Genomic DNA, 16,467 nt, shown 5'->3' with positions numbered 1-16,467 from the left:
TGTAAAATTTATAAGTTTTTGAGTTTATTTGATATCAAGTCAAGCGGTCAAATGTTTGAGTTTTTAAGTTAATTTTAATACATTCATTTTTCAATTTTTTTACCGCTTGATTTGATACTAAAATAACTTAAAAATATAAAAAGTTTGCATGTAAACGCATCACTCATAAAGTAAATTGATTTGAACGGTTTGGATTCACCATTTGAACTCGATTTAATAGGTTTTGAAGTTGGTGTTATATAGACTGAAATGACACTGATGTTATATTAGCCATACTCAATATTATATTCACATCTGGCCATCAGCTATAAATGATTCATAAGATTGATTTGGATTTTAATGTAACTAGAATGTAACATAAAAAGTTGAGACAAATATTGTAACATAATAAATATAGCCATTTGGTTATATAATATAATTAATTTCTTAAATTGCATTAAGTATACCCACACATTATATTTCTTAATTTCAACCTTACATTTAAATTTGATAACAATTGATCACTATTTCAACGATTGAAAATATGATGACTTGATATGCTTTAGAAGTCCTGAAGTTGAACCACGTTTGTGGTGTATATAGTTGGATTTATTGCAACGTGAGAAAAGATATTATTATTTATTAAAAAATTTTGATTTTTTTAAGAAAAAATAGCATATGAAACTTGTACTAATTCAAAAATAAAAATTAACATATCACAGGTCAAATATAAAAGATATAATATAGCAATTCAAAACTACAACTAATGTTAGCAATTTTGTGAAAAAAATAATGACATATATGAAGATAACGTAATCATCATCAGAATCCAAAATTTTGATAATAATGTCCAAGATAACATACTTTAATTAGCATTTCAGCTAAACTGCTAACATTTTGAAGCTGTGAAATCTATGTTAAAATTCTTGCTGGTAGTAAATAATTAAAATGATTAATTGATAAATGAAGGGAAAATAATGAAATAATGTTCTGGTAAAGAAAGAATTTTCTATAACTTGTTGGCTGATAAGTTTTAATTTATTATGTAAAGTTGCGTTTGGGCGAATAAAGTACAATATTAAATTATTTTAAAAAATTAATATTACTGCTTTAAATAGAATGTAAGAAAAAGTTCAAAATTTTGTGCAATGCATATACTTAATGCACTTTCTCCATTTGGTGCATTAAAATATCTTAAAAATTCTTAAATTAATGAAACAATTTTTTTACAGAAAAAATGAATGAAAAAACTTACCCTTTCTACACTATTTTATATATTTAAACAGTGTACATGTAAATATATGATCACAGTTATCTTTAGCAGAAAGATACTTAATTACTTTTTAATTATAATTATAACAAAATAACTGAATCAATTGTGTGATTACGTGTTTATAATTTTCAGGGAGTGGAACTCTTGAATTATGTGTGGCAAGTTATGAACTTATAGAGAAATGCTGATACATGCATGACAGAGAAAATATTAATTATTGCTAGTACTTTGTAGAGGTAGTAGAGTAATAATAAAGTCTTCTGAAATTAGTATATACTAATATATATTATAATTTATATATGAGGAGGGTTCAAATGCCTCCATGTTTTTGTGCCTCCATCATGCCTCCATCTCTCTTCATCATTTTCAAAGTTCAAAAAGTCGATCCGAATCGGTCAACCTAACCTCCATACTAAAATATGTTTGGAGACCAAATTTTATATTTTTAGGAATTTTTTTACTATTTTTTTAGATAGGTACAAAATCAGTAAATCTGAACCATCTAAAAACAGTATTTTTGTACCTATCTAAAAAAATAGTAAAAAAATTCCTAAAAATATAAAATTTGGTCTCCAAACATATTTTAGTATGGAGGTTAGGTTGAGCGGTTCGGATCGACTGTTTGAACATTTAAAATGATGGAGAGAGATGGAGGCACAAAAACATGGAGGCATTTGAACCCTCCTCTTCATATATATATATATATATAGAGTTAGGCTGGGGTGCTATGGATAGCATAGAGGCCATCTCCATTCTTATATTATGCACCTCCAATCACATAATTTGACTTTCTTTGCTTAAATATATCTATTTTATGTGTAGAAGTCTAAATTTAGCTAAAAATATACTCGCCACACAGACTGCTACATAGTTTATCACATTAAATTTGAATAAATCCCTACCGATACGTTTCCTTATTTCTCTTTACAACTACTTTAATTCTTGCAATTAAATTATTTTCTTATTTCTCTAAGCGATCCGTTTCTTTATTTCTCCTTACAACTATCTTCAATTCTTGCAATTAAATTATTTCTTATTTCTCCATTTTATTCGTTTCATTTTTCCTCTTACTTTATAGTTTCGACAATGAAAATGAAAACAATCATATCTTTCTGGATTTTTTTAGGGCTATTGTATCTTTGTGAAAAGATGAATAATAGATCTTGTGCTGATGGATACAATCATATCTTTCTGAACTGAAGAAAATTAAAAAAAAAATCATGTTATATTTGATCCTTTTTTTTCATTTGTTATTGTTTCTTTTATTGTTATTTATTATTTGGATTTTTTTTTTATTTGTCTTTTATTTTCATTTAAATATATTTTTTTATTTTGTGTGAATGTTAAACAAAAAAGTCTCTTTGTATCCTATTCAATCTTATAATATGTCTCCGTTGCAGTGCACAGGCACGATACTAATTTAAAATGTGTTTGGAGTTCAAAATAGCTTCTGGTTTTACTGTTTTGTTAAGCCACTGTTGGATTAGCAATTTTCAAAGTAGCTTAATAAATAGTAAAAAAATTAAAAAAATATATAAAATTTCGTATACTTCAAGTCTATATCTTCAATTTTAAAGTTCAAAACGTCAATCCAACCCGTTCAAGTTGATTTCCATATTAAATTGTGCTTGGAGACCAAATTTTACAATTTTTAAAAATTTCTTACTATTTTTTAAAATATTTTACAATCATTGTTTTTTATGGTTCATGGTTTTCTAAAAAATATGGATAATATTTCTGAAACATTGATTGACATTGGTAAATAAAAGAACACCAGGAATGAGTAATGCATAACCAATCAAAACCGAATAAGATATCGATCGGATGAAGATTAACCTGGTAATACCTCCTATAATTAAGAGTAATCAAACGGCTCAATGGAAGAATGTTTTTTTATAATAAACTTTCTCCAAAACAAATATTATTCAAAATAATACTCTTTATTTGATTTACTCTAATATTTTAGTAAGAAAACGTTAAGACATATTCTCAAAAACAAATAACAATTTTTGCTATCATTCTCAATCTTATTTGTTCATGATAATCAGTTTCAATTGTATAACAAATAAGCTTAAAAAATGGTTTGGAAATAAAGATTTTAAAATAATAATGAATACATGAATGTTTCATAAAAAAATGTATTTTTGTTCACACCAATGGTGTTAATACACGCAATAAGACAAAAAGATATCAATCCGTATAATGAAATTTATATTAAAATATTATAATTCACATTGACCATCAGTTATAAATGATTTATAAGATTGATTTGGATTTTAATGTAAGTAGAATTAATCTAACATAAAACTTTGAGACAGATATTGTTTTATACAATGTAACATAAAAAAAATAATATAACAAATTCTATTGATGGTTATATAATATAATTAATTTCGTAAATTACATTAACTATACCCACATATTATATAACTTTCAACCTTACAATTAAATTTGATAACAATTAATTACTATTTCAACGATTGAAAATATGATGACTATGATATGCTTTAGAAGTGTTGAGGCCGAACTACGTTTATAGTGTATATAGTTGCATTTATTGCAACGTGGCAAAAAATATTATTATTTTTTTCGAGTTTTTTTAAGAAATAGCATAAAAAACTTTCATCATTAGAATCCAATTTTTTAAAAATAATGTTCAAGATAACTCCTACAATTAAAAAAGTAATAGTATTAATTAAGAATAATTATATTTGTACCCGCGCTACAGTACCCCGGACTTAAAAAAATAATGTGTTATGATCCCCACTAATTATTATTCTAAAAATATATTATATAGTCTCAATTAATTATTATTCTAAAATCCCAGCAGTACTCTTTCTCTATGGTCCCCACTAATTATATGGTTCCCCTTTCAAAGTCTCGGCACTAATTCCGCATCAATCTTTCTCTAACAAAAATAGTTGATCTCATAAAAATAAATACTTCAATGCATAGATATAAATACTTTGTGTCTAAATATTAATACTTTCTGTGTCATATATAAAAAATACTTGTATATTTATACCTTCGTAGATGTAAATACTTAGAAGATAAGATATTAGCACTTAAAAAAGTAAGATGTTAATACTTTGATGTGCAGCTTGTTATGATAATATCTTTTCGAGTTCCCCAATCATTCCCGCATCAACTTTCCTTTAATAAACATAGTTGACCTCATAGGTATAAATACTTCAGTGTATAAGTATAAATACTTTCAATATTTAGATATTAATACTTTCAGTGTCATATGTAAAAACTACTTGCAAAGGTATAAATACTTGTATGGCTAGGTATAAACACTTGCGTGACGACGAGCCTGAAAGTACGTCATCATGGATCTTATTTGGAAGAGAAAATTGCATAAATATTAATACTTTAAAAAAAATTCAAATTGTGGAGTTTTTGTAGTTCTCATAGGAAGTTATATTTATACATTTAATTTTTGGTGGTCCCCGGGTACTGTAGCGTGAGTACTGTGCGGGTACTGTAGTGCGGGTACTGTAGCGCAGGTATTGTTATCTTGGTGCTAGATAATCCACACAATAAATAATTGTTCACATCATAAGTATAAATACTTCTGTACATAGATATAAATACTTCCGTTCATAGGTATTAATATTTAGGAAAAAAATTTCGAATTGTGCAGTTAAATTTTAATATTTAATTTTCGGTGATCCCCCTGCGGGTACAGTGTGAGTACTGTAGCGCGGGTACTATTATCAGCTCCCATTAATTAATCAAACTTTAGTCAACATAATTGAACTGCTAACATTTTGAAGTCGTCAAATCTATGTTAAAATTTGTGCTGGGAGTAATTAAATAAATAAAATAATTGATAAATGAAGAAAAAATAATGAAATAATGTGCAAGTAAAGAAGGAATTATATATATATTGTTGGCTGATAAGTTTTAAATAGGCGAAATTGGAATTCATCATAAAAAAATTGTAATTAAAAATTTCTTATTCAATGTACTAAATTAATTATTTTATTATGCGATGATCTATTGAACTTTTTATATATTGTTTTATCTTACATTCTATTTAATAAAAACAAATTCTCATCAAATTTATTTTTAACATTTTTTTGCGAGGAAACTTAAAAAATAATTCTACCTATATTAAAATATGAATTAGTCTAGTCTTTAAATTATGTTACATGTGATTGTTAGGTGATCAATTGTGAATCATTATAATATATACATATGGCAGTTCATGATAAATGTTATAAATTTTTCACCCTGTTGTGTGTATCGAAAACTTAATTGTTGTGAACAAAATCAAATTTTTCACTAGACATTTATGCATTTATTTATTTTTTGAAACCTTTAGTTCTATACTATTTTATAGATTTTTAGTTATACAATTATGATTAATCACCATGATAAAATAAAATGAGTATAATAGCAAAATTTATTATTTATTTTAAAAATAAATCTTACAATTTTCTTATTATAAAATTTTAGAGTAAATCAAAATTATGCGTTAAATAAATTGTTAACTAATATGCACCATTACAAATTTTGATATATAATTTTTTTTTTAAATATGGACTAAATTAAAGTAATAGTTCCAAATTCTCCAAATTCTCACAGATGGGGCACATCCAAACAGGAAGGAAATTTGGGATTCTTTAGAGGTGGTGGTAGAGCGTATTTCAAAGAGAGGACTATTGTTAGAAGCTTAATTATCAAGTCTTGATTAAACTATTTCTTAGTTTTTAACTTTTTATTATGAGTTCAGTTATTGGATACAAAATGTCTTACTATTTATTACTATTGGCTATTACATGTTGTGGTTGGATATGATAATCCAACCCCTTTAGTTAATCTACAAGTAAACAGTGGCATGGAATAGGTTTGTTAATTATTTGATTTTCTCTAACATTTTAGTAAGAAAACCGTAAGAAAAATTCTCAAAACAAGTAACAAATTAATTTTGCTATAATTCTCAATCTTATTTGTTCATGATAATAAGTTCCAATTATATAAAAAATATGCTTATATAATGGTTTGGAAGTAAGAATTTCAAAATAATAACGACTACATGAATGTTTCATATAATATATATTTTTGTTCACACCAATAGTCTTAATACACATAATAAGAACAAAAGATATCAATCTGTATTGAAATTTATATTCAAATATTATAATTCACATCTGATCATCAGTTATTTGATTATTTGTATCATAAGAATTTTAGACGAATATAGTTTTATACAACATTGTAAACTTAAAATTAAAATATACCAATTTCAATTGATGGTTATATAGTACAATAATTAATTTTGTAAATTGCATTAAGTATACTCCCATATTGAATAATTTTCAACCGTACAATTAAATTTGATAATAATTAATTACTATTTCAACGATTGAAAATATGATTGCTTGACATGCTTTAGAAGTTTTGAAGCTAAACCACTTTTATGGTGTATATAGTTGGATTTATTGCAATGTGGCAAAAGATATTATTATTATTTATTTTTTCGGGTTATTTAAGAAATAATATATAGCATTAAAAACTTCTAACTTCAAAAATGAAAAACAATCACAAATCACAGGTCGAATATAAATGATATATATGAAGATAACATAATCATCATCAGAATCCAAAATTTTGATAATAATGTCGAAGATAACTTCTACAAAAAAAGAATTATAGTATTAATTGATCAGACTTTAGTTAACATATATACTTTCATTAGCATTTCAGCTGAACTGCTAACATTTTGAAGCTGTGAAATCTATGTTAAAATTTGTGCTGGGAGTGAATAATTAAATAATGATAAATGAAGGGAAAATTAAGAAGGAATTTTCTATAAATTGTTGGCTGATAAGTTTTAAATAGGCGAAATTGGTATGCATCGATCATAAAAAAAATCCTTGTACGAATCGCTTCGTTTCTTCCTGTACGTTACGAAAGAAAATTCACGATCAATTAATGACAGCACCTATATATGTATGGTTCTCACAATTTTTCTAAATATTTTATATTTATAAAATTAGATTGAGTTGGACCAGCGTTGCTTTCTTAATAACTGATATCGTTACCCAATCTACATGCAGTCATTTGCACGGCAAATTAACAGTTATTCTCCTTGATTTTTTCCCTCTTTCTTGGAAATTGCCTATGTACATGCATGAGTCTTTGCTGGACTTAGAGCATCTCCAATCCAGCAATTGAAATTAATAGCTAAATTAGTAATTATGAAATTTTTTAAAAATTAAGCAATCCACTCTTACATTGGTGCAATCAACCAAACAATTGAGAATTAAACATTTGACCAATAAGAATTAAACATTTGGCCAACTTATCTTTAGAAAATGATTTCTTATTAAGCAATTCTTTCCAACAATTGCTAAATAAGCAATAGTCATACAACCCAGCAATTACAAAAATAATTGACACATCAGCATAAGCAATCCATAAGCAATTACAAAAACAATTGGAGATGCTCTTAGATGACTTTGAATATTCTACTATATTCTTTTCAAATGGTCAATTTCATTTTTATTTCCCCCTTCTTAATTATCTATAAAATATGTGCTACAAAGGCATTTAGGACCATAACGGCAGAAAAATAAAAATATATATAAACAAAAGTAAGGAGAACAGCAACGCACATTTACTTTGTTATTGAATAATTTTTATTCCTTTTTTTTTTTACAAAAGAAAAGTATCATATACCCATTTCCTTTCATTTTAATTTGGAGACAAATTTTCGCACACAATATCATCCACTCAACCGTTTTTCTCAGAAAAATTAACAGGGCAACCGTACACTAGCTAACTGCTACTAGTAAATGGTATAACGGATATCTTAAGACCAATATTTTTTCTAAACAAGCTAGTTACACTTTTTTATTTTTTTTAATGAAGTATAATGGGTATTTTATAAATTTAAAATGAGTTTTAATACAAAAGACAATAAAATGAGTAAATTTGTGAGCTTTGAAAGTTTAGAGGAGAAAATATGTAATTTTGAAGTTTAGAAGGTTAAATACGTAATTTTCAAGTTTTTGAGGGGTGTACGTCAAATTCCCCCTATATATTATAGCATATAAGGTTGAAATAGTAGCACTTCTGTATCCATATCTTCTCCAAAGTTTAGAAATATCTATAACTTAATATCTCGCTTGGTTCCAACTTTAATGGCCACTTCAGTACTGGCCTGTCTTATTTTCATTTTCTTCCTTCCCTCCTCCAACTCATGTACCCCTACACTTCCATGTGATCCTTCTATTCAAATTAAGCCTCCTTTCTATTTCCAATCGGACATTACGATGGGTCCTAATTGTCTTAGCAATTTACTGATTGGATGTGACCATAATAATAAGCCATTTCTCTCTTTGTTTTCTGCATTATTACCATTGGAAAGCATCTCATATGAAAACAACACCATTACAGTTCAAGATCCTTATCTTAGTAGTTCTTTGAATAAATCAGGCTGTGGGAATCTTTATTTTAATTTTTCTACTCCTGGCGATGACTTCTACTCTACGAAGCATCATTTATTGTATAGTAGCCTTTCTTCTGTTAGATGTTACCTTCCTAATCCGATACAATCACCACCCAAGATATTTGAAACGGATTACAACCTTAGCTATTCACCATCTCTTGATGAAGGTGATAAGCCTCCACAGAATTGTTTGAGGCCAAACAGTTCCCTTGAATCTTTTGAATACATGTTCTCATTCAAAAGCAGCGGAGATCTTTTTCTGCTATCAGCAAGTTATTCAAGTGATCTTGTAGCACGGCCCGGTTGCTTTGCAAACTGGACAGAGGTTAAAGGTTAGTAGCTAGCTTGCATATTTTATCAATTTATCCTGTTATTTTTTTTAACCTCTTTGTAAATTATGGACAGTTCATCTCTTTCTTTTTTGTAGATTTTCTTTAATCTCTTTGTACGTAATTTGTCAAACTCGACAGAGAAATTCGATCTTTCTGTTCTTTCAACTATCATCCCTGCATATTATGTAGCTTTCTTATTGGGTATCTAATTATGTTTCTCAATTATTTGAATACCAAAAGATTTGAAAATAGTCAAGGTAACGATGCAAATAAAATACTTACGCGTATGTCAGGTACTGTATATTATACTACCAGCCTGATTTTTTTTTAAGTGAAATATGCAAAGATCAAGTTCCGTGGTATTATCACATTTCACCAATATTTATTTGGTCTTCTAATCGAGAATAACAGTTTGGAGACAGGTTAAACAAAAAAAAAAAAACAAAAAACGAAAAAGTTGTTGACAGTTCTTTTTTAAACTTCTTTCTGAGGTACTCTAAACCATAGAACGAAAAATCAGGAATCGAAATCGAAATCAGATGATTCGGTAGGAATCGGCTGAATTGGATTGGAAATTTAGATTTTTTTGCTAGAAGTTTTGTACTAGAAAAAATAGGAATAAATTGATAAAAAGTAAATGAATCATGAATTTGAAAATTTAAATCAAAAGGTGCACGGCAAACAATTTCTTTTATAAAATGGTCCAAATTTCAAAAGAAGGATTACTATGCTATGCTTCATAGTAAATTTTATATTTTAATGCTTTACATTATTTTTTATTTTAATTTAACTAAGCAAAAAAAAATCGAGTCTCCGATCTGATTCAACAGATTGTTACTATTCTCCCACTTCCGCTTCTCATGATATTAATAATATTGTAATAAATAATAATAATAATAATAATAATAATAATAATAAATTAAATGAAAAAAATAATATAAATTAATATTTTTTTGCCTACCTCATGAAAATTCTAGCTGCGCCCCTATTGCATTAGCTTGTTTCTTTTAGTCAATTGTGAAGTTAATTTTAAGAAAAGCTTTCAATTACTGAAAGTAATGTGACCGAAAAATTATTTCTTGATCTTTTGAATGTGTTGGAAAAGTCAATATATGTGGTGGTGGTTTCCTGATATCAACAGGAGAAGACTTTGACCAAGTACACTATTGCCTGCCTTCTTTTTAGTTACCCTCTAACTCTAATGTCTTATTAAATATTGACAATGACTTTGCTTTTAAATTAATAGTTCTGAATTCACAATTAGATATTTAAAATTCATAAAGGCTTTTTATATTCAGCTGGCCATCTATAATCTATTAGATTATTTCAGAAAAAATTATAATGTATTAGCTTTCACTTGGCTATAGAATTATATATAAAGCATATGTAATACAAAGCATAGTCGGAGGCAACTATAAATTTAAGGCTAATGGCTCACAGCAGAAAGACCATATTAAATTCTTCTTTAATTTGTTTATTTTTAAGCTCATAATATGTTTCAAATTCACAATACTTGCGTTTATTTTCTCTTCTGGTTTGCAACACATCTCTGACATTGATGTACACTGGAATTTTCAGATTCCATTACTAATCACTCTCACTGACCTCTCTAATTTATTGTAGGCACTGGAGAAAATGAAATGGGAGCAGAAGCAAGAAGGATAATAATTCCCACAGGTGAGGATAGTTTTTCTTCATCATCATTGATCTCAATACAGAAAATCTGAGAGTAATTTTACTCTTAAAAGTGCTCATTGTTCTCTATTTACAACTCTATATTTTGTAACATATATATTATATAGCTTGCATCGTCTCTATTCATCCCATTTCATTACATGATTTTCAGACTATTCTTTCAGTTCAATTCAGTTCACCAGGCAAGGTGGCAAAAACTCTCATAGAAACTTTACTTTATAATTATGCAATAGTATGTTAAATTCATGGTTTGGAAAACCGGCCGATTCCGAGTTGACTCAGCCGAGTCGGAACGGAATCGGCCGGAGACGATCCGATTTTTCTCCAGTTAACTTGGCTATTTAAGTTATATACAGAAAATCGATAAAATTGAAGCGAAATCAAAACAATTGATCAAATTTTCACTCATTCTCTTCTTTCGGGATCAAAAGTCCATTGTTTAGGTGATTTAATCGACCAATTTTGGATATTTTGCAACGACAGTTGAAATGATTTGGGAGAAATCGCGTCTCAGAACGAATTAGGAGGAGGTTAAATCCTTATAAAATATTGTATAGACTTGGTGTATGACTATTGTACTGTTTTATTTTGAAAATATAACATGGTTTATGGTGAACCATGTCCAAATCGGTTATAAAAATGCAGGACGGAATCATATTTTATATCGAGGCATTGATCACTAATGCTATTTTTTCTTTTTTTTTGATGGTTAGTTGGCAATTGCCAAACTAACAAATGTATTTATAAAAGAGTTGATTACATATCTAGCACTATACACGGTATTTTGCCTTGTTTTCCTCCCCCTCACCCTCTTCTCTCATTAACTATTTGTCAAAATTTGCTTGTAACATTATACTATAGGTGCTTCCATGCCCTCTATCCCTGACCCCTCTGCTATCTAAGCTCATTTTACAAAATTTAAGAAAGTTGTGTCCAATCATTAACTTCTAGTGATGCGCTCGCGATGACCAAACCAGGTGGTCTTCTCTTGTTTGTAAAAATCATCTTGTTTCTTTCCCGCCAAATACCCCATGCCCCTGCCGCCCATGCCGTATCCCACGAGCGCTTTGCCTGTCCATGTAGCAAGGATCTGATGCATAGCCAAATATCAGCAAACATCATGTCTCGATGAGGCCTATACGTCAAGTTGAATTCGGCCATCAGGCCTCTCCAGACTGATTTTGCATAAGGACAATTCCACAGTAAGTGATCACAGGTTTCAACCTCAGTTGAATCACATAGTGTGCACCCCCGTTGCACATTGCAGCCTCTTATGATTAGCATCTCCTGCGTCAGTAAGCTATTCTGTGTTACCAACCATAGGAAAATTCTCACCTTGGTTGGGATTCTTAGCTTCCACAGAGCTTTGTGGTAAGGGCACGTGAATCCCCTGTTATGCATGTTTTTGTATGCAGTGGCACAAGAGTATTGGCCCTCCTGAGTCCATCTCCATCGACTCCTTCCATTCGCCGGGTCATGTTCTGTTGACACCTGGTAGAAATTCCTATTCCTATCTAGGTCCCTTGCAAAAAAAGATCTATTCGCTGCTTCCCATATTGCCTCACCTGTGCCATATATCATTTGCACAAATTGCAACCATTGACTCGTAGGGTTATTCTCCAGTTTCCATAGCCATTTAATGAGAAGTGCCTCATTCTGAATGGCTAGATCGAGGATGCCCATTCCCCCATTTTGAGCCAGTGTACACACCGTCTCCCAATTCACCAGACAATTGATGCCTCTACACGTTTCATTTCCTTTCCATAAAAAATTTCTCCTCATTTTATCTATATGCTTCAACACACCCTTGGGTATAGTGAGCACTTGCATATAATGTAACGGCATGGCTGATAGGACAGCCTTGACAAGTGTCACTCTACCACCATAGGAGAGAATGTTCGATTTCCATCCTTCCATTCGGTTCTGCACTGCATTGATCATCGGTTGCAGGTCTATCTTCCTTGGTTTCCTGGTGGTAAGTGGTAGGCCGAGGTATTTGATCGGTAGTTGGGATGGTTGACAGCCCAGGATATTTTGGATTACCTGAACTCTGCTTGGTGCAATAGCGATTGGGACAAAGGTGCTCTTGGTCTTATTTATTTTAAGGCCCGAGAGCTCCTCATATACTGACAACATTCTTGCAATGATTTTTAGGGTGGTTGGGTGTGATTCACAGATGATGACTATGTCGTCTGCGAATTGGATTGGTTGGGGTGCCATAAAGGTTGGATTGGGCATAAGGGTAATGGCATTTTGAATAAAACGGGTCAGTGAATCTGCCACTATGATAAAAATCATCGGCGATAGTGGATCTCCCTGTGGCACCCCTCTTTGGTGCCTAAAATAGGATGTCAGGCTCCCATTAACCTTAATAGCTGATGCCCCTGATTGCCAGATGTGCAGCATCGATGCTACCCATTTCGGCGGGAATCCTCGTTCAATTAGGAGATTTATCGTGTAGCACCAATCTACCGTATCGAATGCTTTCTCAAAATCCACTTTGTATAAGATAATGCTTTATTAAGGTTATCTTAGCTATTAATAAATGATGTCCTATTTAATTCAATATTGATTAATGATTATTTTTTCGTTTATACAAAACTTAGCTATTAATAAATGATGTCCTATTTAATTCAATATTGATTAATGATTATGCTGTTAAATAGACAATGCTTTATTTTATTATTATTTTTTTTATTTGACTAAAGTAAACGGTGCATATAGTTGTTGACAACAATAATTTTATTTATTTTATTTTATTTTAACTTACGCAAAATAAAATATTAATTGTTTATGAAATAAAATATTTTCTGAAGATAAATTAATGAATACAAAATAAAATATGAAAATTTAAAAGTTAAAATTAAACATTTTATTTGTCTTTTGTGAATTTATTATGTTTTTTGTATTATTTTATGGAAGTCTATTTAATTTTTAAATTAGGTAAATATTAATTTTATAAGTAATACACCGTAAATTTGATTGTTATCTGTTTAAATTTAATTATTATGAGTGTTGGAGTGGGTTAATTGACAAATTTAGTACAAAACGTGCTTCTATTAAAAAAATCCGAGTTTCCAATTCAATTCGTCCGATTCTGACCGATTCGTTCGATTCCGATTCTACGGTCAAATAAGTGATTCCGATTCCGACTGATTCATTCGATTCCGATTCTACGGTCAAATAAGTGATTCCGATTCCGACCGATTCATTCGATTCCGATTCTACGGTCAAATAAGTGATTCCGATTCCGACCGATTCATTCGATTCCGATTCTACGGTCAAATAAGTGATTCCGATTCCGACTGATTCATTCGATTTCGATTCTACGGTCAAATAAGTGATTCCGATTCCGATTCCGATTTTCATAACCATGGTTAAATTTACTTCTATGTCACCAAGTTTCATCTTCAAGTTCACTATAGCAAAGAATTGTCAAAGCAAAATAAGGAAGAATGTATAGTAGAAAATTAAAGCCTTTTCATTTTCAATTACCTGATTTGTTCTGTCAGAAACTCAGAAATAATAACTGGCACAAATGCTTGTCATTATCCATTTGCTTTCTACACCTTTTTCCTAATCATCTCTCTATCTCTCTTGAACCATGCTAATTTTCCATTTCTTCCCTAATTATTTGTTTTGTCCTGTTTGTTTTCTCCCCCCTGTTTGTCGCACCGATATTCTTTGATATGAAACATAAATTCTTTTGGTTAAAGCGTTAGTTTCTAAAATAAATTAAAAATATTTTCACTTTATAGTTTGTAATGTGTATACATACTGATTACTTGTATTTGGTTTCAATGTAGTTACCACAGTACTAGGATTTATAGTATTCCTTGGAACATTCCTCATTTTGTATTTAAAGCTTCGAAGTAGCAAAAATTCTGCCGAATGGATTTCACAGAGCAAAGACAGACTTGAGGGAAATATTGAAATGCTCATAGAAAAATATGGATCGTTTGCGCCAAAAAGATACAACTATGAGGAGGTAAAAAAAATTACAAGCATGTTTCAGCATAGACTAGGTAAAGGAGGCTTTGGCACTGTATACAGAGGAATACTGCAGGATGGCCGTTTGGTTGCTGTCAAAATCTTGCACAACTTTTCATGTGGTAGAGAAGAGCTTTTGAATGAGGTCCTGAGCATTGGCAGAACTTCTCATGTCAATGTTGTCAGTCTATTAGGCTTTTGTATTGAACACTCCAAGGATGCTCTAATTTATGAATACATGCCAAATGGATCACTCGACAATTATATATACTCTGAAAATCCAAAAACAGTTCTTGATTGGGCAAAGCTTTATGAAATTGCAATTGGTATTGCAAGAGGTTTAGAGTATTTACACCGAGGTTGTAATGCACGAATTGTGCATTTTGATATAAAACCTCAGAACATTCTACTAGACGAAGATTTCAACCCAAAAATTGCAGATTTTGGTTTGGCAAAATTGTGTTCGCCAAAAGAGAGCATTGTTTCGATGGCCGAGATGAGGGGAACCATCGGGTACATAGCTCCTGAAGTCTTCTCAAGGAGCTTTGGAGTTGTTTCAACAAAATCTGATGTATACAGCTATGGAATGATGGTCCTGGAGATGGTAGGAGGAAGAAGGAATGCAAAACCAAGTGCTGAAAACCCAAGCCAAGTGTACTTTCCGCATTGGATTTATGATTGTCTAGTTGAAGGCAATCCAATACAACTACAAGCTTGTGATGTATTATCAATGGAAATTGAAGAAATTGCAAAGAAGATGGGTATTGTTGGTTTGTGGTGCACACAAACGACGCCGGCTAATCGGCCCTCAATGAACAGAGTTGTGGAAATGCTGGAGAAAAGTTTAGACGAATTGGAAATGCCACCAAAACCTTATCTCTGTTCTCCGCCTCATTCCATAATATTATCAGATACTTCTCATACTCCCAAGTTTGTATTAAATTCACAGTCTGATTCTGACTGTTTAATTGGGGCTAACACACTATGAGTATATGGGTATTCAGTTTGACGGGTAGGTTTTCTTCGATGTTATTTGTGTAGAAAAATTGAAATTTACGTTTATATTTGGAATGTTTACATTTGACACTATATCTACATTTGGTAATTTAATATTTGACATTGTTTTAATAAAAGCACTGATGGAAAAGAATTAAGATTTATGTACATTTATGCATATTTTGATGCTTCCAATAATGTATCTGCTTGAAAATATCGTGTAGTTAAAATGATAAAGTATAAACATAGCACTAGCATTAAGAAACCTTTCTCTGATAGGCCTTTGGTCCGCGCTAGTATTATGAAACTAGTCAAGTGCCCACACGTTGCGGTGGGAATTGACAATATTTCATTAATTTCCTATAAGATTTAACTTGTGCTAGATTCATTAAAATATTTCAATAAGAAATAAAATATAAAACGCATTTCTCCTGAATCCGTAACAGAAGCCAAGAACAATCCTTATGAGAAAGAGGGTACACATGAAAGAGGTATTTATTGAAAAATATATCTAAAAATAGTAATTTCTTTCACATTAATTGCTATTTTGTATAGTATCTACAATTTCAAACCTTTTCTGTTTAATTTATTTATACCGTTTTGCTCTTCTCCCTCTTGTATACAATAAAGGATTCTATGAGGCCACAGATATCGAAACAGAGCCAAATACTACTACAAATGGTGTAACATTAACTGGGTAAAACCATAACAACCATGTTTAAATGGCATTAGACATGCAA

General features: G+C 30.3%; 1 protein-coding gene and 1 long non-coding RNA gene across 3 annotated transcripts in view; one reads left to right on the top strand and one right to left on the bottom strand.

The window, feature by feature from the left end:
* Positions 1-14,551, bottom strand: part of LOC144545094 (uncharacterized) — a 65,618-nt gene extending 51,067 nt beyond the window's left edge. The window contains exon 1 of the long non-coding RNA XR_013508383.1: positions 14,140-14,551. This is a non-coding gene — a long non-coding RNA (uncharacterized LOC144545094). The remainder of the gene's footprint in view (positions 1-14,139) is intronic.
* On the top strand, positions 8,336-15,808 carry LOC144545086 (LEAF RUST 10 DISEASE-RESISTANCE LOCUS RECEPTOR-LIKE PROTEIN KINASE-like 2.4). 2 transcript variants are annotated; one of them, XM_078293653.1, is made up of 3 exons: positions 8,336-9,046; positions 10,670-10,723; positions 14,548-15,808. In XM_078293653.1, the coding sequence occupies exons 1-3, from the start codon at positions 8,407-8,409 to the stop codon at positions 15,717-15,719; spliced, it is 1,866 nt and encodes a 621-aa protein (XP_078149779.1). In that variant the 5' UTR covers positions 8,336-8,406; the 3' UTR covers positions 15,720-15,808. The 2 variants fall into 2 exon arrangements, with proteins under 2 accessions (XP_078149779.1, XP_078149780.1); XM_078293654.1 differs by lacking the exon at positions 10,670-10,723.
* Positions 15,809-16,467: the final 659 nt, after the last annotated feature.

The sequence above is a fragment of the Carex rostrata genome, chromosome 27 (assembly GCF_964058835.1).
Source record: "Carex rostrata chromosome 27, lpCarRost1.2, whole genome shotgun sequence".
Taxonomy (NCBI): Eukaryota; Viridiplantae; Streptophyta; class Magnoliopsida; order Poales; family Cyperaceae; genus Carex; species Carex rostrata.
The sequence above is the reverse complement of the archived record's forward strand: the minus strand, read 5'-3'. Positions and strand labels throughout refer to the sequence as shown.